The 24,002-nt window shown below is 44.5% G+C and overlaps 2 protein-coding genes across 3 annotated transcripts in view; one reads left to right on the top strand and one right to left on the bottom strand.

Moving 5' to 3' along the window:
* The window catches only part of INSYN2A (inhibitory synaptic factor 2A), a 40,344-nt gene extending 21,922 nt beyond the window's left edge, over positions 1-18,422 (bottom strand). The window contains exons 1-2 of the mRNA XM_048312103.1: positions 18,147-18,422; positions 4,915-6,073 (exon numbers count right to left, since the gene is read on the bottom strand). Of these exons, the coding sequence (XP_048168060.1) occupies positions 4,915-6,068 (1,154 nt within the window). The 5' untranslated portion in view covers positions 6,069-6,073; positions 18,147-18,422. The remainder of the gene's footprint in view (positions 1-4,914; positions 6,074-18,146) is intronic.
* The window catches only part of DOCK1 (dedicator of cytokinesis 1), a 265,620-nt gene that overhangs the window by 109,248 nt on the left and 132,370 nt on the right, over positions 1-24,002 (top strand). The window lies entirely within an intron of this gene.

Genomic DNA, 24,002 nt, shown 5'->3' with positions numbered 1-24,002 from the left:
TGTTGTGCTTGGGGGAGCAGGGAAGGGCTGCTTTAGAGCTTGGAAAACCAAATTTCTTACGGTGAGGGCAGATAAATGGACTTCTGGTGTCTTAGTACTGCTCCTGCTTTGGGTTGAGTGAGCACCACTCAACCGTCACTGGCCCAAGGATCACAAGATCCACAAAGCTCTGGTTTGTGGAAAAATTCCTCCTTTTCCTCGACTAAGGAAGATCCATCCAAAGAGATTTCCTGGCTCTGCCTCAGGAAGGTGAATTGTTACAATTTCTGAGGTGTTTGGCTGTATCTGTGTTTGGGAGCGATCTCTAAATGATGCACACCCCAAAATACAGCAGCTCCTGTGACAGAGAAGAGGGAAGAATTTAGGAGGTGGTCTCAGGGGATAATGAAATGAGTTGTGACCATTCCAGAGGGCATTCCAGGCAGGATGGATGGATGTAAAGGTCACAGCAGGAAATGAAGGCACTCATCACAGTCCTCTTCCCAAGGACTGCTCTTAGAGTCTCCCAAAACCTGGAGTCACTCAGAATGTGACACAATTTGTGCATCCCAGATGGAATTTGCTGTATTCTTTCTGGTTTTCCTGTATTTATTTGTAGTGCAGCTGTCTTTTGTAGTTTAGCTTATCTATTGCTTCCCTCCATTTCCAGGTTTTCTCTTAGAAATGATCCTGTTAAACCTTTCCTTTGCCAGGGTTCCCATTGAAAAAAATGCAAAACAAAACTAGTGAGGGGGGTAGTCCCAAACCAAGCCCTGTCCTATCATTCCTGCAGCTGGCACATCACTCCCAAAGGCTGTGCTTTCACAGGCTCTGCTCTTGGAAACTCTTCTAAGCTTCCTTTTCTCCAGATGTGAAACAAGGAACTCCCAAGTTCGGAAGGTATTGGCTGGTGTGGGGGTGGATTGAGTTGGACAGCAGAGGTTGTTCCTGCATTGATTTGCTCTGTCTCCTTGGTCTGCTCTGGATAGCTGGGCTGGCTCCCAAAAGGGAGCAGAGCAAACAGTCTGGGCAATAATTGCTCTGGCTCCCTGACTTTCACTTGCCATCAGTGCTGAGCAGGAGGATCAGTTTGGATGACCTTGAGGATGAGTGCTGGCAGTGCTGCTCGGGCAGGACTCAGGTGAGGATGCTCCCTGCTCTCCTCTTCCCTTGGGTGCAAACCTCCATCCAGACACACATTATGGGCTTACTTTATGGGCTTACTTTCTGCTCAGAAATGAGAATATGAGGCACAAAAATCCCTTAGTCATTGGAAAGCCTGAAGTGACATTTAAATTCCATCCATGACAACGTGTTCTCTCAAAGCCTCTTCGAAGGAGTTTGTTGAGAAGCTCTTTAAATTCCTGAACCACTGCTGACTAATAGATGAATATAAATTAGCTCTGAAACAGGTTCATTTAACTCTTGTCTAATGTGTGGCATTTGGCCTGGCAGAGTCAAAATACTCTGACTTGTTTTTGTGTGGCAAATTGAGCACTTTGTTTATTAAAATTGCTGATTTGTTGTATAATGAGGAGGGCCCAGATTACTGTTCTTTTCCACAGGAAGGATTTAAAAGGCAGGTCACTGCTGTTCTCCAGCAGCAAAGTATTTCTGATTATGTGCTCATCTCCTGTTACGTATTTCACAGATCTTTGTTAGCCAGGTTTCAGAATGATTAACTCCCATTTTACTCGCAGTCCTGTCAGCCTTAGCGATGCTCCACACATTTGGCTTCCTAAATTCTCTATCTGAACACAAATATGTCTGTAAAGTGAGATCACTGATAATTTATCAGAATAAAACTGGAGCATAAAACCGGGTTTGTGTTGTAAAGCTGCACCCTGCATCATGTAATATTCAACATCTTTTTAACTCTGAGCTGGGACTCTTAATTGAAGCTGCAGCTCTGCACTTCCTTCATGCATGACTTAAGGCATCCAGCAATGTTTGCTGGGATGTAATGTGCTTTTTTTGTAGAAGCTTCCAGACAGAAGGGCAGTACAGCCATTTTGCCAAAGATTTAGTAAATAATGATGCACGTAATACAGAATTTTAATAATGTCCTTTGATACTGGGATGGGGATCACGGGGTCTGTGTTTCCCTTCCTGCTCCAGTGGCTTTCCCCTTCCCTGGAAGCAGAGTTGAGTGCTGGCTGTTGCTGCTAATTGCAGATGATGTAGCACTGACATTTTCAAAAGCACACATGATAGTCACCCAAAGGATGAGACTGCTGCCTTCAGAGATGCTGCTACAATTCTGCTGGCATCGACTCATTTAGTGATGAATTGCAGTAATAGCAGTTCAGGACCTACAGCATATTAGTGAAAATGAATCCGCTGAGCACCAGTCCCATGGCACCACAACAGCACTTAAAGAACACTGATTTCCTTAAAGGCAGAAAAATCTGATTAAGAAATTTAGCTGGGGCTTTGTTTTTTGCTTTTGGTGGGTTTTTTTCCCCCGTCATATTCTTTCTTTTTTTTCTTTACCAGCAGTGTGTTAGTTGTATCTGTTTCTTGTAGCATGCTATTCTAAGGAATTTAATGTACATCAGAAAAGCAGCAGAGTTCCATAAATACAGACCGTCTCTTACTGTTCTAGCAGATGGAAGATGCTACAATAAACAGTAGAATTGCTTTAACTTCTTGATATAAACTGACCTAAACCTGGTTATAGCAGGAAAAAAGCTCAACATGCTGACACTGAGGAGATATGTAATAGTTTACACAGGGTCTGTGGTAAAGATGTTGTAGGATGAATGCAGCACTTGGCAAGAATTATTCTAATAAAAGGATGGGGCAGCCTATTATTGCAAGAGTTGTGTAATTTGAGGGAGCTGGGGATAAAGACAGGCTTCATGTTAATGATGTGTTGGTGTTTGCAGGAGAACAGAGTGTTCTCCCAGCTCGGGAGAGGGATCACTGGGGAAGGTCCTGAGCACAAAGCTGTGCAGTCTCTTTCCAAATCATCTCGCAGCCACAAAATTAGAGGGATCTGGAGTGCAGGGATTGGAAAATACACAAGTGTGCATCTCCCTTCTTTTCCCTCCTTCCCCATCTTGACACCTTCCTGCCCAGCAGGGAGGGAGCAAGTCTGGGACGTGTCTGGAGCATGTGCAGGAGCAGCTGGAAGGGGCTCCAAGTAGAAAGCAGTGCTAATAAATAGGCTCTTTTTGGCCAAATGGAATCTTGTAAACTCCAGTACATGAGTCCGAGTGTCTGAGAGGCTGTAGAGATGTTCTGAACTGGGATTTATGGATAATTTCACCATTTTAGAGCTAATACAGCTTTGTGAGGCTGACAGCTGCAGGGGAATTATTTGAAGACAATCCTGGATAGTTTGGCCAAGATTTGTTTTGCACTGAGGGCAGGGATACACTCCTAATGTAGGCTGCATTAACAGCTCTGCTCTGTCAGGGCAATAAAAAAACCTGTATTTGCTGCACCTGTGCCTGTACTATCTTTGGGAAAGGAGAAAATAGGGATGGCTAATTGTATGGAGGAAGCAGAGGTATTTATAGCAGGTGCCTCTGGGGGCTGGTGTGGGTGTTTGTGCACTCAGGGTTGTCGACGAGCGGCTGATGAGTTATGATGATGATGAAATAGTTGTCTCTATTTTGTGGTTTGAAAAGCAGCTTGGCACTTCTTTGCAAAGCTCCTGCAGTTTCTCTAAGTTAAGAAAGTCAGGGGAGTTCTTTTTCTGAATAGTAATTTAAAAAAAAATAGAATTATAGAGTGGTTTAGGTTGGAAAATAGCTTTAAGATCATTGAAGCCTGTGTGGCTTTCAGGTAGGTCAAGAAACGTCCCAGTCTGAATATCCAGGACTTGATAAGGTCCTTGATCTAGATAAGCGACAATTTATATGGATAGAAATAATAATACAACCAGCTGTAAAATAAACTAAAACCACAAAGGCTGTGTTGACAGCAGGATCCAACTAAGATGGCTTTTTAATGCCGAACATTTTGAGTTTTAATGATTCACATGATTTCTACATTCCTAAAGAAAGTTAAATTAAAGGTGTACCTTTCTGACTCAAATGAAAGCAGGTTTTGCTTCAAGTAGCACAAGCTGCTGGTTTCTTCCTTTTAAAATCCCGATTTCTTCTGGCAAATTGGGATTTAATTACAGAAATATTTCAAAACACACAAACAGCACACATACATTGTGAGGTGTGTTCACTGAATAAAGATGAGGGAACTAAGGTGAGTCAGTCTGCAAAATGTTTGTTAAGGTGATATAAGAGATGGATTGAACTGTCCAGGTAAAGACTAAAGGTTGTACTGAGTTACAGTTTCTAATATTTTTAATGGCTTATGGATTGATTTAAATAATGAAAGTTAGGGATAAGCAGAATTTTGTTTATTTCTGCTTGGGTTTGTTGTGTTTAGAGCTGTGTGAAAGCTCTGAAGAAGACACTGATATTCAAAATTCTCCTTTCATTTCCTTCTGAAAGAAATGCCACGAAAAATGCAGGTGCAAGGAAACCAGATGAGATTCATATGCCATTAATGGAATTATATTAGGAGTTGTAATAATATCCCTTAATCTTAAAAAGGTAAGTCTCTTACAGAATTAAGGTTTTGCTGCTGCTTTTCATGCCGTGTGAGGAATTATGGCTAATGCAAGTTGCTGATGTGAAAACATCCTCGCTAATCCTGTTTGGAGAGCGGCTCGTTCTGTGCTCCTTAGAAAAGGCACAAGAAGATGTATTATGGGCCCTTCGTTAAATAATTACTTAATTACACCCTGGGACTAGCAGACAGCAATCTGAATGCTGCTGGCAGGTTTCTCCTAGAGCAGCAAAACTCCGTGTGAGAAGCGCCACGTGCGCGGCGGCGGGGGCGCGTTGGCATCTGCAAACTCACGGGCAGCACTGATGGAAAAGACATTTCAGTCAGCTCATACTCATTAAAAAAGCTTCTACTCACCCTTCCCTGTGAGCTTCTCCCTTCTCTAGCTCCTGTATAACACCCAACAACACTTTGATGGTCTCCTGACTAGAGCTGATCAGGTTCTCCATCATCTGAAGCTGCGCTTTCAAGTCCACAACTTCGGTGTGAGGCACGATTTGTTGGCATTCCTGGCTCACGGCGACGGCCGTCCGGCAGGGCTGGCTCTCCTCCATGGGCGCCACGTTGACCTGCAGGCTCTGGTCACTACATTCGGGGGCCGGGCACTGCGCCCGTGCCGCGCACACTCGGGCATCTCTGGCCGGGGGCTGCACCCCGTTCAGCTGCACCGTCCTCTTGTCGTCCTCCTCGGGGCACGGCCCCCAGTCGCCCAGGCCGGGCAGGTCGGGCTGCGAGGCCGGCAGGTAAACGGTGGCCACTTCAGTCTTGAAGACCCTCCCGTGGAGGGGCTGGGTGGCCTCTTCGCTCCCCAGCCGTGCCACCGCCGCTCTGCCCCGGCCGGGCGGCCGCGCCAGCTCCTCCTCGCCGGGCTCGGCCAAGCTGGGCAGAGGAGGAGGCGGCTCTTTGGGAGAACTGTGCAAATCGCTGCTTGGCCAGGCCTCGGCCCCGTTGTCGTGCGCGGGGCGCTCGGAGATGTGGGAGATGAACTCGGCCGTCTGCAGGCTGCCGGCCTTCCTGCCCCACGCCGCGGCCTCCCCCGAGCCCCGGCCCTCCCTGTCCTTCACCTCGATCAGGAACCCGTTGTTCTCGCTCGGTAGTGTGTCCACAGTCGAGGCGCTTTTCAGAATATTCCCTTTTTTCCGGTCCAGAGGGAAGGTCTGGTAGCACTTCTTGAGATCAGGGGATGTCTGGACTCCTGTGCTCTTGGTGACATTGGGGATGGACCTGCGGGCGGGCACCGTCATGTACTTGCGATAGGCTGTCTTGTAGGAAATGGCCTTGGCCTCCCTCTTGTCAGGGTCCTGCGTGGAGGAGGTGGAGAGCTGCTTGTCCCTCTGCTCGTTCTGGGCCTCGCAGATATCCTTAAACCTCACCTGGAGAGCTTTGTTCCGTTTCTTGATCTGCCGGTTGGGATCCAGCGCGTATTTCATCTCCAGCGCCAGGGAAGCCGCAGGCTCGACGTCGCTGTCCGAGGCGGTGAGTAAGCATTTGCTGGGCTCCTTACTCACCATGATGCCTGCAGCCAAGAAGAGTGCAAAAAGCCTCAAGTTACAACAGAAATGTCACTTTTTCCCCTTAGGTCTTTGCAGTATTTGGGCCACATTCCTCTGATCCCGCTGAAATGGCTGCGAGTCGTGACCGGTGCGCTCGATTCTCTCGAGTCGCAGCCCTTGGTGATTTTCTAGAGATTTGTACCTTAACTGCGCTTTTTATCTTGATCTGTTGTGAACACCTGCTCCTCAGAGAGGAGCTTTCCTGGCGCTGGAAGTTTTTCCACACCTATTTTGCCAGGACAGGACCGTGGCTGTCGTGCCAGGGCTTCCCAGGAGGCAGTTTACTTCGGGAATATGTGCTCCCAGGAAGCCAGTCCTCTGAATTTACTTGATAGTTAGTACAAACTACAGGGAAATTGAAAACCAAGTGTCTTTGTCCAAATGAAGAACAGTTTAGAGCTCTGCCCACCCTTAATTCTCCTTTAATGCAAATGTTTAGTAGCAAGAAGTGTCAAACTGGCATTATTTTTAGAGTGTGCTTGCTTACCAAACACATTTCTGCTGTGTAATGTATTCAGCATTCTTTGCAAGAAATTAATTGGTCGTTGGAGGTGTCATTATTTGGATTTTTATAAAACATTACCTCATGGCTAAAACTAAATACAGATTAATTATTAGCAACTGGTTGGTAGTGCTGGATGTGTAAAATTTATGAACTAGTGAAGTTTTGGAGGAAGTCAGCGGTGCATCAATTAAGCTTTTGCTTCAAATGCAAAACAACTCATCCTTTCCTAGAAGCAGTAATGTGCTTTTATGGTACAGCTGCTTATCCCAAAAGATCCTAAAGCACTAAAAAAACCTCCAAACCTGTGATGATTCACAGAAATTACTTAATCTGCCATTGGAATATAAGCCCCTCCTCAAGGAGGAGAAGATGCCAAGTGCTTAATGCAGCACATACCCAAAAAAAAACCCCAAACCCCAGTGGTTGTACGATCATAGGGGATCTGTAGTAGCTGCATAATTAAGATTTCATTTTTACACCTCATTTGAAGTTGTAATTTTTACTTTCCCGTTGCACAGATTTCTCCCTGAGACTTGCTGAATTACCAAATTCCCACTTAATCCAAATATTCTGCATGTATCTCCTATTTAAACCCTCAGAGGGACTCAGGAGTACAATGTAAAACAAGTAAAGGGACTTCCAGGTGTATTTGAAATATGTTTTTAATTAAAATTCCTTTGTCTATTTAATAAAATATGTGAAGCTCTTGAAGAGTTAAGTGCCATAATAGCATATGTTTTAGAAAGCCAACTCGGGCACAAGGGAGTGAATCCTTGACTAGGCTATATTTAAAGTAAGAAAGCTTAAGAGGAAAATCATTTTCAGTGGAAAACTGGATGTTTATGAGGTTTAAAAGTATTAGTAGCATTTCCCTAAAGATACACACAGATGTGCATGGCAGAGAGTCCAAGGCTGGACTTCTGGGTCAAAAGTCTCATGAAAATGTGTCAGTCCTTAATGATTTTTTCATGTTTTAACTCCCTGGCGCTGGTAATTGGTGAACAAGGAACTGAAATATTCCAGAATCCCCCTGGTTTGCCTTTTTCTGTCTGACTTGGGATGCTCAGGGAGTGGTGAGGGAGCTGCAGTCACTGGAGAGGGGGAAGAAGTTTTTCTGTGACTCTGTAGTACAAAGTCTGTAGAAGAAGCAAAAAGAGGGAAAAATTCAGGACAGAAACATTCAAATAATGGAATCTGAGATTGCCAGATCCTGGTTTTCAACCAGATACTTCATATATACAAACCTAGGATCTGATACCAAGGTGACTGAGTTCCTGTTTTGGGGGAAAAGGGGGAATAAAATGGAAATTCTGAGGGGGGAGTGTGAAGATAAAATTAGAGTAGGGGATAAGATCAGTAATCCCCGTGCCTTTAACACATGAGGTACAAACAGGGACAGATTTTGAGGGGAATAAATCCACTACATTTGAATGTCAGGAATTTTTGTTCTGGTTGAAACCCTAAATAAGGAGTCGGTTGTAGGGGAACATCAGTGTCCTGTCCTGGCTGGTTTGGGCTGTATTTTAATTATAATTGTGTCTGTGAGTGAAATTATGCCTTTATTTGAGGGACACTCTGCAAACAGAGTAAGGAGGGAGTACAGACATCCATCTTTTTGCCTATCTAGGGCTGATATTTGGGAATGTTTTAGTGAATAAACTGGTGTGTAAGATACAAACCCAGTCCTTCAGCTTGCAACTGGACCACATTAAAATCTGTTGTAAAAATTGCTGTCAAACCCCAAAACTCTGCACTTCAGAACTACAGGAAGCAAATTTTCCACAACAGTCTGGTAAAGGAATGAGTTGACCAAAAAACCCTCAATACAAGAACACAACAGCCATTACAGCCATTAGTTTCAAACCTGCCAGTGGGAGTTCCTGTGCTAACAAGAAATTGTGGCAAAAACAAAATGTTGCATTCACAAAGATGTGAAATACTCTGTGATTGTGGCTGAAAAAACCACATTTTTATCCAAAAAGGCTACAAAAATTGGCTGTTGGCTCTGAAAGTCACCCTTTAGAACCATGTCTTAGGATTCCTTGGAGTTGTCAAAGTGAGTTTTTGGGCACTTGGTTATTTGACAGCAGGATCCTTTAACACGCGATTTATTTTCAAGTACTGGCTTGATATTTCATTGGTGTCTGTGACCTGTGTCAATTTTCAGATTATTTCACCTCTCACATTAATCCCATCGTTTTTGAGGGCTGCAGGATGGCTGACTTTGTTTGGGATGACTTCACATGGAATTAATGGAGTCCATAACCCAGCTGAAGCCAGGAGTCTGGAGATACCCTCCGGAGTAGATAAATGGGGAACTTTATTCTGCAGTTAATTTTAAGCACATCTTTAATAGCCAATAAATTGATTCTTCACCAAATTGCTGTCTCCCTTTCCCAACTGCACAGGCCTGATTGATTTAGCTGATCCAGAGTTTTCTATTCCCACTAGGAGCTGGGAGTAATAACTTTAGAGATATCTGTGATTAAGAATGACAACAACCAAAAGAACTCGGTTCTTTTTTTTGAAGCCTTGCTCGGATCCCGGTGTCTCCGAGGGGAACTCTCTGTGCTCAGCTGATAAAAGAACAGTTGAGCAAGGAGTCAATTGTGAGTTAAACACTTCACAGGGAAGACTGTATAGAATATTGCTTGGTTTGTTTCAGTTTTGGACAAAGTGTTGCCTCCAATTCTGGCTTATTTAGGCACTGCCACGGCGTCTTCTCTGAAGGATTTTTGAGTACGTAAGGAAACTACTGAGCTGGAGTTTCTCAGTTTATGGCTCGTGCTGTCAGGGGGGTAATAAAGCCTTTGAATCTGAATTTTAGTTCCAGATGCCAATTACATGCAGATAATGGAGTTCAACTTTTTATCTGTACTTACTCCAAACAAAGAGATGATTTGCTAAACTAAATATTCAAGTAATCACAAGCTTCGTTTTTCAGTTTTTAGCCTTGATTTCTTTATAAACTAGTGACTGATTGCCCTTAAGCAGCATCCCTCTATGTTTGAATATGGAAATAAACTATTCGATAATAATAAGAACTAAAAAGTGATGCACAGAGAGGCTTTAAGTTGGTATAAAATCATCAGGGTACTTATGGAAACCACCAGTTAGGGGGTACAAATCTTTGCAGGACCTTCCCTCTGCATCTCAAACTCTGCAGAGTCACTGCTCTGTGAGGAGAATTACAGTGTGGGATTTCCAGACTGATTGGTTAATGAGGGGAGAGGAGATTTGGAGCTCACCTTGTAATTTTCATTTTCTCTCAGTTTTATGACACAGAGGCAGATTCAGGATGTGTTAATACACAGAGTGGGCTTAAACTTTGCAGGTTCCCAATGCAGATGAAAGGCACAGATTTCAGTGCTTGGGTTTCCAGAGCAGATGAAGGCTTTGGAGATGCAGCTGGAAACATCTGTGCACGTATTAAGAGCACACAGGATTTTGTGGATGGATGGATTGGCTTAAAATAATGCAGGGAATTGCAAATAATTGGCTTTTTGCGTGGAAAGTGGGAAGTGATGTGCAGCATCTTTAGGCTTCTGAATATTTCCAGGCTGGACGTTCTCCTGAGAAATCCCCACTGCCTCAGATGTAATTTTTATATGCCTAAATACCACCTTAAACCACGTACTTTTCAAAAACTGTTTGATGTTTATAAGTCATAAGTGCATCCATGGAATATTCATCCAATTGTACTGTTAAAAATAAAGAGCAGAAAGAAACTCAGATTTACTTCATAGAAACAAATCCAGGATAGAAACGTAATGTTAATTCTAAATATCCCATACATTTTGACTCCATTAAATCAGGAGTATTTTTATTCTTTTCAAAGGAATCTAATTGTTAATTAGCTGACAGTGTTATTATGTTAGAAACTTAAAAATTATAGAGTATCATCCTAAAAGTAATGTCCAGTAAAGAAGGCTCTCATGATAAAAAAGTTGGAAAATACGGATTATCTTAGGCAGTTATTAATTATAAAAGTTGTTTGCAGAAACTTTGCCTGTGTTAGAAATTTTGGGAGAGCTTTAATACAAAAAGACTGAGGGGAAATTCTGACTTCCAGATAAATCTGAGGGTTGCAGGTATTCCCAGTTTTTATGGGGTAGAAAGTACTGATGAGGATTACTAGGAAAACTGATGGGGTAGCCCAGCCTGTCTTCATTTCATCACAGAACTGTTCATGCAGAATAACAGAGTTAGCAGTGCTGCTAAATGTCAAACCAGTATTTTTTTTAACTCTGTTTTGAAACCCTGAGGCACTGAACTTGAATTTTCTCTCTCTTGAACTTCCTTGTTTATTGCTCAATACCGAAGTCATCCTTACTGCTGCATTTCCAAGTGCCTTGGAAGTCTTCCTTCGGAATAAACAGCATCCTATGGCATTGGATTTGTCTTTTCCCCCCTCCCATCCATTGGCAGGCTCGGTAAGAATGATGTAGAAAATCATAGCTAATGGCTGAGATACCCAGTAAATGCCTTTAAATGCTCTTGTGAGCTTCAGCTTTAGAACTAAGTGGCAACAAATAAAATGTACGATTTAATAAGCCTGGAGACTTTTAGATAAAACAGGAATCTACTGGAGGATAAACTCCTTAAAATTTTCCTTACAAACCAAGCCAGTTTCCCCGAATGCAGCTGGTAGAGGCAATTTCCTTTAATTCTGACATCTCTACTATGCTTTCTGAACACAAATTTTAATAATACTTCGGTTTTGTTGCTTCCTATATTGTTCCGTGCATAAAATTAAAAGGAATCCATTCAACGTGATAAAATTCTGGAAAATAAGGGTTCTTTTCCCCATAACAGAATTTTGCAAGGAATAGTACCATTAACAGGAGATTTGCACTTGCTTTAAAAGCAGTGTAGACTTACAGGGGGAGTTCCCAGTGGAACAAATGCAATGTCACAAGATACGCCCTGTGAATTCATGGTGTTCTGATCTCAAACATTTGCTGGGATTTAGTGTACTGGAAAAAAATAATGTCACTGTTAAGAGAGCGATGCTGATTTTTCTCCCTGAGCTCTGCATCTCTGGCTCGAGGAAGAGAGCAGTGAAGGTTTCTTTAGTATTATTTTGTCATGTAAATCTGGGCAAGGCTTTGTCCCTGCTCCAGGGGGAGGAGCAGGAGCAGGATGCTGCTGAGGATGGGTTGCCAGGAGAATCCCTAATAGTTCTGCTCACACTACTGACTTCCAGGAGTCCAAAAGCCACAGGACTTGCACTGGAAGGCTTTTTCATTTTTATGGGACTTTCTGGTAAATAATTTAAAGGGCAGGCTGGTAAAAACAAGGGCTTAAAGGCAGTTCTTTATCGGCATTACTGTTGAATACTAAGTTTTAATTGTTCTTAGTTGACATCGATAGGTTTTGTGGGTGTTAAGGAGAAAAAAACCAGGCAAATGACAGGGGGAAAAAACAGTTCTGCTCTTCAGCTTTGACCAGCAGGGTTGTAAAACTGTCAGAGCTCTCCAGAGAGGGATCTGAGTGCTGGAATGGTTTGGGTTGGAAAGGACCTTAAAGATTATCTCATCCCACCCCTGCCATGGGCAGGGACACCTTCCCCTCTCCCAGGTTGCTCCAAGCCCCGCCCAGCCTGGCCTTGGGCACTGCCAGGGATGGCCAGACTGTGAGCACCTACAGGAACTGCAGCTGGTTTTGTTCCTTCATCAGAGATTTTCAAGCATTGGGTGAAGAGGAAAAAGGAGATAAGCACATCTCAGCTCTAGGCTTCGATCCTGCATCCTTAATTTTGCTATGCATATCAGAGCGTTCCCCTGGGAATGCAGGTGATCCCATCGTGCTGGAGCTCCCTACAAATGGGAGACGACAGTGACTTTCCTGGGGTCAGTGGTTGTAAGGCATCAGAGCTTTGTCAGCTCTTCCTGCTTGGAGCAGGGTTCCAGGCAGACAGGCTTGGGAGGGTGTGAAGTGTTGTTAAACAACTCAGCTGGGTAATTTAGGTCTAAAACTTGACATCATTAGCGGGATGTTAATTGGGGAATAGGATCTGTCTGGGAGATGCGTTTTCGCACTCCACTGCTGGCAGCAGTCGCCACCAAATAAGAAGAGCTGTGTCATTTTTCACCTTCCTGAGGAGCACGTTCCTGAAGTTTCTGGTTTCAAGCAGGTTCTGGTTCTGCTGGAATTCTGAATTTTCCATGTACAGGTGGATCTGAGCATGCTGATGTGGGGGAAATTGCACAGATCAGTCTGACTCCTGCTGGAGCATTGTACAAAAATTCCCATTAGTTACCCAAAAAGAGTTTTCGTAGAGCAAAAAGCTTCAGTTGCTGAGGGGAATTATAGTCCCTAAACCTGCAAGGCTTCCTCAAAGCTGGTTCTAAGATGCTTTTGAAATACTGGGAAGGAAGAGCCGAAGTCTTGTGTGAGGGGAAGTTGTCTTAAACTCTGAAAATCCCAGGTTCTCATCAAACATGAGGGCTCTGGGAGAGGGCTGATGGAAATTGCTCATTCCAGGTAACACAGTTTTGGTGCCATGTGGGAAGAACCATGTGGGGAATGAAGAGGGAAGCAAATACAGTGTGGAGTTGCTGAGTACGTTGCTCCCAGGTTTTGTGGACGTGGGAAAATGTGGACTAAGACCTTAAAATAAACCTGGTGTCCCTGCCCATAGCAAGGGCTGGAATGAGATGATCCTTAATGCCCTTCCAACCCAAACCGTTCCGTGATTCTGGATTTTAGGATGGGTTGGGATGTGGATGATTAGGAAGTTTAGTGATGTAATAATTAAAGACCCTCTCAAGGATATTTTTTGGCTGGGAAAGGCACCACAACTGGCCACCAGACAGATAATTTGCATCACCTTTCTTGTGGCTTTGTGTGCTTTTAGTACAAATTGTGAATGCAGGAATGTACCACGTTCTTCTCACCAGCTTGCTCAACTACAGCCACCTAAAACGCACGGATTCCTCTGGAATTCAGCAACTCTGGTTCAGTCTCCAGAAGGGATCAGTGCTATCGCTGCTCCCAGGCAGTTCAAGCATAATTTCTGCTGAATTACTCTCTCCAGCAGTGGGATGTTTTATCTGTCTCTTTGTCAGCTCCGTAGAGATATCACAGTGTTTTATTTGCTGATGGCCTTGATACACAAAAATGTATTCAACTGATCCACAAGTTAAATTTCTGTACTTGTGGATATCTCCTCATTAATTTCTCTTCTCTTCGGAGAGAATAATGAATACAATAACAAAATGGGCATGAACAACCAGTTACTAATGGTTGGAAGGAGACGTTGGGCTTGTTGTAGATTTTGTGCTTATTCAGAGATAAATACACCAAAATTAGTGATTTTACTGAATTCCCTCTTCTTCCTTCTCCCAGGAAGCAACTGACCAGACCAAAACTACTTGTGATGTTATTAACTTTTAAAATACAGTCCTGAATTCCCACTCCTGCTTAAATGGGTTTGTATTGGGCATCAGAGAGGCCCTGTTGCAGTTTTTAAAAGTCATTTACGCCATGGTTGGGCTTTATAAGCTTTGACCTCACCAAATTGTTCCAAGCAATGTGATCACAACCTTGACGTGAGAATTGGGAAAAAAAATGGAAGAAGAGAGAAGGGTAGCTGTAAAACAAGCAAGGAAGGTGGGAAAAAGCACAAAACAAGTAAATCCTTTTTTTGTGAGCTTGTGACAATTCCTCCTCGCTCAGGCCAGATGGAAAGAGCTTCCTCTGCTTTTGTTTTTAAACTGGTTTAATTTGGTAACTACGTGGGCTTTATTTATAGGCTACAGCAATCATGGGCAGGCAAAAATAACAACAGCAACCTGCTTCTCTTCCCATGGATGTCACAAAATGAGTTAAGGCTGGGATTTGGGAGATGTTTAGCAACTATTTTTGATAGGGACCGAGTCGGAGACCAGGTATCAGCAACTCTGGGGAGTGTGACATGACAGAGCTCCAGCACTTCCCTGCCAGGACAGAAATCTCTTGTAATGATTTAGAAGTTCATATCTGCACCTAGACAAAGCAGGACTTGAAGGCCTTCAGTCTTTTTAATCCATCTCTTTTTGATTCAGACTTTGAAAACGGCCCTTACTCCTCTACATTCCTCTGTATCAAACCCAAACCCAGTGGATTTAGGTGGAAGAACTGGTTTAAAATCAGGCTTGGTGTCTGGTGCTACTAAAGGGGGAGAAAAATAGACAAGGAGGACACTAAAAGTTGCTGTTTGATCTCTGAATTGTTATTTTTACACCCAGTTCTCTTTGCCTGTGAGACTTGTGCTGAGATGTCTTAATGGGAAGCAGTTTTCAGGCACTGATCACCCTGACACGGAGCTGTGCAAAAGCATGAACAGGGTGAACTGCTCTCAGGAGTATTAAGGAATCATTTTTCTGCCTGAATGTAGTAAAATTGGAGTAAATAGCCTTCAAATGGGGATGTGCCACTACAATAAGAGAAAGCTCTGAGCACATTCTGTGTGGTCAATAACAATTTAAAATCAAGTGTCCATACCCAGGGAGTCGTACCTGTGTGTGTGTTCAGAGGTTATTCAGGATTTTCTAAGCAAGCACCAGTTTTCAGAAGGCTGAATGTGGAACTCCCGCTGAAATTACCACTCTGAGATGATTTTTTTTCCTTAAAATATGCTCGTGATTTCATTTTCATAAAGCCTATTTAATTTGCAAACTGATTAGGAAAAATACAAGGGAGTACTGGGCTATAAAATAGATTTGTTGCTTACATGTTTTTTAATATCTTAGACAAATTTTCAGCAGTTCTTTAAACCGTGCCTGTCATAAAGCAGAATATAAGAGCTTTTTATTAATAGCTAGTTCAGATAATCACGTGAATATTTTATGGTCTCAGATATTCTAGATTTACTGTCATTTCCTCAAGTGGGCATGAATTATGGGACTATACATCCCTAGTTCTCCCTATCCTGTGCTTGGATAAGGAATGGCCTTGAGACATCACAGCTCAAGAGCTCTGTGGAGGTAGCCTTATATTTTAGCAGGGATTTCTGGCAAGCTCACAGCTTTCCCTGGCTTTCTCTCCCCCATCAGTCACAGCAAAGGACCAGCATGGCTAAGTTTGCTTTTAAATTCTTTTAAAGTTGGTATTTCCATGCCTTCTGTACGATCCCTGGCTGAGTTTGGATCCCAGGCAGTGTCCATGCTGGTGGTGACCAGTGGTGTCTGGTCACTGGTGGTGCTGGTCTGGAAGGTGACGCACACTCCGTGACTCGGCACTCGGGCAGCTCCTGGGCTTCTTCACCACATTTTCCTTCCCCTGTGTTCCTCGCCACTGAACTTAGCCACTCTTTCTTCTGAGTTAATTATATACAGATTAGAATACAGAATATGAAATGTGTGCCCCTCATGCAGAAATGCTGCTGTCAGTGCAGTGGTTAACTGGGGAAAAAAGGCAGCGATGATCCCATGAGCTCCTTGTTTGTGAGCTCAGTTAGTACCAGGGTGCATTGAATGCTAAGTGCTGGCCCTCTTAATAAGGAACTGAACACTTTCTCTCGTGGTGCTCCTGCCCAGCTGGTTTTTTATGTGTCAATCGCAGGGAAAGGCACTGATTCCATCCTGGATTACAATTATCTCGAGCATCTCGTTAAAAACATTCTTAATAGCGACAGAGTCCTAAAGAACAGGTTTCATCAAGGGCATCGTGACATCCTTAGAAAAAAAAAACCCTTAAAAAAGCTGATTTAATATCAGCTTTCCCCATCCTGTAAAGGGAGGATACTTTCAGTGCAACAGCACCTTAAACTCTGGGGCAGAAATTTTATTTTAGAACTGTTGGAATTAGAATTAGAGCAATTCAGTCTGAGTCTCTGGATTAGCACTCTACATTATGGATTTCTCCTGGAATTAGGGACCCTATGCCACCACTGTATAGCAGAACATCACCCTCCAGGTGATAAATTAGTAACACCTGAGCCCTGAGATATTTTCATCTGAATATGAATTTTTAATGCTAGGAGAAAATCCAGCTTTTAATTTAGAACTGTTATTTGTACTCAGAGGGACCAGATCATTGTAGACCAGACAGCTAGGCACGAGCAGGCTGGTGGAACACCAAGAGGCATCACACCAGGAGTGAGGAGCTACGTTCCTCTCCCTATTTCCTATTTTTACTATTGGTCTGCTGGCTTGGAATTTGACATTAAATTAATCCCATTACATGGCTAAGACATAATTGCATATCATGTGATGATTTTTATTTATTTATTTATTTATTTATTTTTAGCTAGGAGTTTTTCTGTCTAGCAGCCAGATTTTAACCTTGATACATGCAGCATTCCTGGCAGCCCTGTAAATCTGAGCACGATCCAGCACTTAAGCGGAGGGAATAAATTCCCAGTTTGTATCAGACGTGACCTGTTACTGGTTTGCCTTTCCTTAGCTCTTGCCAGCATTCAGCTGGGGAAGAAGAAATGGTTCTCGGAAGCCGGGAAAACCAGGTCTTCCCAAACTTCCTGCTCTTAGAGCCTAATGAGTTAAATTCTCCTCCGTGCAGGATTTTAAGCTGCTTAGACACACAAGGTCAAAGCAAACTGCTCCGTTCCCCATTCCAGCTCGTGGCTGAGAGAGGGGCACAGCTCCCTTGGGACGGAGCCCTCGGGAGACGGTGACATAAGCAGGGAATATATTCCCTGCTTCCAGCAGTGCAAGATGTCCCTGTTTTACTGGGGCTGGCGGCCCCCCCGCCTCTCCCAGGCAGATCCCATGGAACTGCAGTCCTGCATCCCCTCGCTGCCGTAACTCTCCGTAAACATGGCATTAAGTACAGGCGCTGAGGTCACGGCAGAGGATTTTTACTAGAGAGGCAGGCAAGATGGAAATGCAGAGCGGGAAGCTCGGGATGCCTTGCAGCATGCAAGGACTGTGACTTTGGGGATGGATCCCTGCTACCTTTAATCCCGTTTTCCTACGGCGTTTCCACGGCATCCCCGATTTCGGTGTGGTCGGTGATGGTGATGCGGGACTCGGCTGTGTTAAATCGGGAGAACCCTGCGTGTCGATAAGCACAGTTCACTGAATAGCAGCAGCTTCAGTCCCCGAGGAGGATTTTTGGGTTGGTCGGGCTTTTAATGAAGTGCTGTACTGCAAGTTCAGGGATGAACACATCCCGTGTTCCTCCATCGCCGCTGTACGGACACTTCATTAGGACGGCTGAAGTTAATAAGCAGCGGTAGTTCCTCGCCATCAGCCATGTGAAAAGCCAAAGCACTTCGTGCATCCTCCAAGAATCCTCCAGCTACACCTCTCCCCTCCCAGGCACCGCTGGAAGGGGAGCAGGCAAAGAAACACTGGTATTTTTCTAGAAGAAAGTCGCGTATCGGGATATTCTCTCCTTATCTGTCACGAAAGTTACTGGATGCAGGAGCTGTTCCCAGGCAGGCAGATACGCTATTGCATAACGCTGGCGCTCAGCGCCAGCCTTCCTCCTCATCCCTACGAAGTTTTCCGCTGGCAGAACCAGAGGACGGGGAATTTCGGGGGTTCGGGGCGAGCGAGCCGCGGCGGGGGCGGTCGGTGCCTTACCTTGTGCTTCCTCACGCAGAAGCGGCGGTCTGGGCGAGCATCTCCCTCCAGCCGCCGGGGCGAGCTGGGCGTCAGCGCCTGGGCGCCGGGGCGCATCTGCCGCGGAGCCGCCGAGCCGCCGGAGGAGCCGCAGCCGCCGCCGCCGCCGCCGCGCTCCCCCGCTGCCCTCATGGGCTGCGGCGGGGGCTCGCTGTCGGGGGGTCCCCTCGGCCGGGTCCCCGCCGAGGGGAACTTGTTGAGCGGGACCGGCGGGCGTCCCCCAGCCGGGCGGGAGCGGGGAGGAGGAGCCGGGGGCCGGGCTGGCGGCGGGGGCGGGCGGGGGAGGTGGGATGGAGCGGTGCTCGGCGGCCGCGCGCAGTGAGGGGAGAAGCGCGGAGCCGCCGCTCGCAGGCTCGCTGAGAGCCCTTGGTTATTGCTCTGGTTTCTCTGCGCGGGGATTCATTAATAACAGAGCCCTGCACGCCAGCCCCGCGCACCCCGGGTTTCCAGTGGCGCTACGGGAGCAGTGGAGCAGCCGCAGAGTGGGTGATGCTGATCCATTGGAAATGTCAGCGAAGCGCTGGGTTAAAGCTACACGGCTGCCTTTTATTGGGAGGGAGAGCGTTTAAGGTGCTAAAGGAGTAGCTGCTCCCATTTGCTTTTAAACCTTGTGTAAAATGGACGCAAGTTCAGAGCAAACCAGTTTGGCAGAGGGGATTGATAAACGTGATAATCCGTGTAAAACTTGAATCCCATCTTTCCTCCTTTTCTCTCATTTTATAGAGGGTTTAGCAGTGATGTTTTTCATTAAAAAAAAAAAAAAAAGTTGGAAGTTAAATAGGTCGTGTGTATTCAACCTGAGTGACAGAAAATGCCATGAGAGGCACGAGAATTTGTCCAAGTTGGGAAGCAGTGGGTCTGTCTTCCATGCTGAGAATCCCAGGAGTTTTGCTGTTCAATAAATTCTTTTGAGTAGGAAACTCCCCTAGCCCAGGTGCCAGCAGGTGTGGGCCACGGAGTTCCTCTGTCACAGCGCTGCCTTCAGCATTGATGTTGATGAGGGTTATTGGTTTTGGGAGTTACTGAAGCAACCCCTGATTTGAAGTGGCAGATGAGAGCGTCTGGACCAGCCCAAAATGTTCCACCACGACCCCCCACGCCACAGCGGGCAGGGACAGCCAAGCTGGGCACTGGATGAGTCCAGGCATCCACGAACACGATGCAGCAGAAGCACTGGCTCGAGTCCTGGGTGTTTTTTGGAGTTAATTAGCTGGAGCAGCCCATTGCAGCACGGAATTGACGGTGCTGCCGCAGCGGCTGGGGCACCGCGCTGCTGCCAGCCGGGCACGGGGCTCTGCTGGGTCAGGAGATCCGTGTGGATCCAGCTGTCACATGGACCTCGGCGTGGAGATGGACTCACGGAAAGCCTGCCCGGTTCAGTCGCGGCTTGGCTGTGCAGGACTGGATGAGAGCAGCGCTCAGCAAACCAGACAGTCAGCAGAGGGCAGCTCCGCTGCTCTCCCTGTCTGCTACCTGTGCAGGTACTCCCATTGCCCTCTTCCCTCTGTTCCTTATCTCTGCTGCTGATCCCTAAACGAGGGTGCCAGGGGTGTGCCCTCCACATCACCTGCTGCTCTGCCCTGGGGCAGGGACTGTGGCACAGCCAGTGTCACAGCTTTGATCACACTTAGCATCTCTCATGGTGTTTTATCAGAGATTTTTTTTTTTTTCCCAAAGACGTCATTGGGAAGAACTTAAACATCGACCTGCTTATTGATGCAACAGCAACCACCACACTGTTGTTTTTTTCTTTCTGTGTTGTTTTCCAGCAGTGCTGACTCGCTGTATTCCAGGTCCTCTGTGGATTTCTCTCTACGAAAATAAATGTGGTTTTGGCTGCAGCCTGAATACAGACGTGGGTAAAATTACATGGTAGGGTGACCACATCTGAAATAACACAGGCTGCTTCCTCAGAGCAAACAGATCAGTGGTAGGAGATGCTGTTGCTTTTTCACGGGCTGAAGAAGTGAGTTTATCCAGCCCATGATTACTGGAAGAAAATACTACTGCTCGATGTCCTGAGTGACTTGAAAGGAGAATCTCTCTGACAGAAGCAGCAGTTAAACATCATTCTTGTCTTCTCCATAAGGATATTTAGAAGCTGTTGTCTCAGAGCTGATTAGTCTTGCACAGCGTTATGCATATGCCCCACTTATAAACTATACAGCATCTTCTGGAGGTTTTTATGGAATTAGAAAGTACTTTATGATGTGGACTGGATTCATGTGTAACTGCTGACACCATTGGTGTACACAGGGATCTTTTAAATCAGGGTTTCTGTAAAATAAAGTATCTCCTGATTATCATGCTTCATGTTACTGTAAAAGCACCTAGAAGTAAATACACTGGGAAATTGGAAATGCTTCATCATCCCATTTGCCAATTTTTTAGCCTCTAAAAATGCTGAGCATAACTGTTGAAGAGATGAAGAGAGTGGGGAGAGAGGTTGGGCTTCAACCTGGGATGATGCAAAGAGAAAAGAGACAATTAATTTTAATTGGTTTAGGTTATAAATTTATTTCTCTCTAATGGAGTGTCCTACCTCCCTAGATTGGCTTTTTCTCCCTGTGTCTGTCAGGGAGGAGTGAGCACTGCTTGGGGCTGCAGTGCTCCGTTCATGTGACATGTCCAGGTGAAAGTCTTGCCTTGGACTTCTGGGGAGAGTGAGAAAAGCAGGGATTGGAGAGCAGTGGGATGGATTTTTAGTGACATTCTCTGTGGAGAAGTACAGCAAGAGGCCCTTGTCCCTCACTGCTAATTGCATAATAAATTCGGGGAGGCACCAGTGTGTGTTTAGAAATACTCATCACACACAGCCTGGTGTTACAGACTTCAGGTTTTACTTTTTTTTTTTTTTTTTTTTTTTTTTTTTTTTTTTTTTTAATTTTTTATATTTTATTTTCATCTTCTGGCAGAGTGTGAGGGGACAGAACACATCTGGATGGCTGTGGGAAGGCCAGCCTGGCATGTCCTCCCCACACTCACTCAGGTTTTGGCTCAAGGACTGTTCCCAGTGAACGCTGTGCCTGGGGGGATGTGTGTGCTGAGCAGCTGTTTTGTAGGATTATGCTCCTCTAGAACATGCAGGTCCTGCAGTGGAACACTAAAATGTAATTTTTTGGAACAGTCTGTGGTGTCCTTGTGGAGGAAACAAGCTCGGATGCAGCTCAGGGAAAAGCACGTGGCAGCCAGAGCTTGAGTCACCTGCCAGGTGTTTCAGGGACCACCAGTGGGGGGAAGGAAGGTGAAAAAGCAGCACCAGGGGGATTTTCAGATCTACGTTAAGTAAATTGTAACAGAGGCATGATTTAAGTCCCAGCACTACATCCCTGAGCTGGATTCCCAGAGATATTCCTAATTCTTTAGGATCAGCCTAATTCATGGCAGAACTTCCCACCTGTGTGGGATGTGAAAGAAGGGTGAAGTTCACTTGATTTGAAACAGAGCTGTGGACAAAGTTGTGCCTTTCCTCTCTGTAGTCACTTGGGACCAATGCTGTCGTTCTGTCTTTGCTAAAACCAAGTATTTCCACTTTGCTGAACCTTCATTCCTATTAATTAGGTGGTTATTTCCATGCCTTTGGATGAAAACTGCCTGGCTTTCTGGGCTAAATTGGTTATTTATTTATTTGTTTGTTTGTTTATTTATTTATTTACTCCCACCTGCCATTGGACTTGAAATGGAGGGATGTTTGTTTAATATCTCCTCTGCTCCACTGAGGTGAAGGTAGACTTGGCTGGGATTTCAAACAGGTCTTCATGCAGTCAAATCCTTGGAGGTACTCCTTGCTTTGGGACAGGGATATTTTCTGCTTGGCTATGATGCCAGAGAAATAAAGTCTCTTGGAGTCATGTTTGGCTGAAATTTGGGAGATGTCGTGTAGTGTCTTGCTCCATAAGAAGTCTTTTCCATGAGCTTGGACAATTTGTTTGAGCCTATGCTGATGTGTGTTCTTTATCTATAAAGTGCTAATTCCACATCTCTTTACTTGGAGGAACATTTGGAAGATAAAGTGGATTTAAGAATATGTGTATAATACCCATAATACCTGTGTGCAGCTGAAATATTAAACAGCTGATTGAGGGAACTGCTCTTTGTGGGTTTTCTGCTCGGAGAAGAGAAATGCTGAGTAACCTCATTAGCTCTGATAGTTATTTCTGTGCTTCACTGGGATAAGAATGAGCAAGATTTGGTTCTCTCTCTCAACTTCCCTTTGTACAGATTATTGGATGAAAAATGTAACAGCAGGTCTCTCCAGCTAAAGCTGAGATTTTGGGTTCTGGTTGAATGCTGTCTCATCAGGAGCCCAAATTGCTGGAGATGTTTATCAAGAAAATCTGATTTTTCTTGGGATAGGAGTGGGAGTTTTTTCATATTTTCATGGTGTTTATAGTTCAGAAAAGTTGCTTTTCAGCACACAGATGTTTTGGGAAAGGAACTAAACTGGTGGTTGGAAATCCTTGTTTGTCCTTCCAAGGATGGGGATTCTGAGCTGCTCTCTCGTGGTGTGGCATCAATTCCCTGATAAAGATGTTCTCAGTAGGTGCCAAATCCTGCCCTGGTTCCATTTTCATGCAGCTTGTACAGTTGGGAAATAAATGAGGGGCTGGGAGAGCGTGATGTATGAGCCCCTAAATGGCTGCATTTTGTTCATATTTGAAAGGCAGTTCAGGCTGTCGTCATTACTGATGACTTGTGCTTTTATAGCCCTTCTTTTTGCATTTCAGAAATCCTTTGTGCCCATCTGAATAATAAATCACCCTGTTTGATTTGCTCACTGAGAGCAAATGGGAAATTACATCCTTGTTAAGATGTCTTGAGGAACTGGAAGTGTGGGGGAATTATTTTTAAAGGAACATTCTGCCAACTTTGTTAATATTTGGGTTTGTCTCATTTATTTTATGACCTTCCCAAATTCCAGGGTTCTCTCTCCAACGGCTTTATGGTGAAGGGAAACAATCCTGCCCTGCTTAAAAGTAAAAAATAACAAATCTGGTCATACTTTTGCTTGCGTTCAGACAAATGGTTTCAGATTTAAGCACCTAATGAAATCTGGGATGAGCATGAAGTCCATCTTCAAACTCAAGTTATGAGCAGAAAAAAAGGCAAATCCAACAAATAATGGGGATACTTGCATCTGATTCCTGTTTGCTCTTTGGTGGAATAATATTTTATTTATACAACATTGATTTCATTAGATGGAGGATTTAATGCAACTTTTCTGTCAAACTGGAGAACACTCAATGTTATAAAGTAAACTCCCAAAGCCTCAGTGAGGTTTTCTCATCTGAAATATTGAACTATTTAGAATTTGAACGTAGCATCAAAATACAGACTTTTATGTGCTTTTACATGTTGCCTTCAAGTTGGAAGCCCAGAGAGCAGCCTGCTCCTAATGCATAATGCTTAACAGAAAAAACCCAAGCTGAAATTAAATGTATTAAACAAGTGAAAAATGAAAATCATAAAAAAATTATGGAAGAGAGAAATAATGAACAGTGCAAACAGAAGTTAATCAAACTCACCATTTCTGTTGGTGCTCTGAGCCTAAACCAAAATTAAGTATTTTGGCCATAATGTTCAGAAATGAACTCTTCAGTGTAGTTTCTAAAATCCCTAAGCAGGTGCCAAAATAAAATTGCTCTTAATAACTTTGATACACGACAGAGAAATATGATGGCAGTGAATAAAAAAGGGACATAAAGAGGCACTTTGCAACATCATGGGCACCTAAAATGTTGCCATATGCTCACAGTTTAGAGCTTCTACTCCCTTATTTATTTTTTTCTAAATGAAATGACCTAGAAACTTGCCTTG

Source organism: Corvus hawaiiensis, chromosome 8 (assembly GCF_020740725.1).
Source record: "Corvus hawaiiensis isolate bCorHaw1 chromosome 8, bCorHaw1.pri.cur, whole genome shotgun sequence".
NCBI lineage: Eukaryota > Metazoa > Chordata > Aves > Passeriformes > Corvidae > Corvus > Corvus hawaiiensis.
The sequence above is the reverse complement of the archived record's forward strand: the minus strand, read 5'-3'. Positions and strand labels throughout refer to the sequence as shown.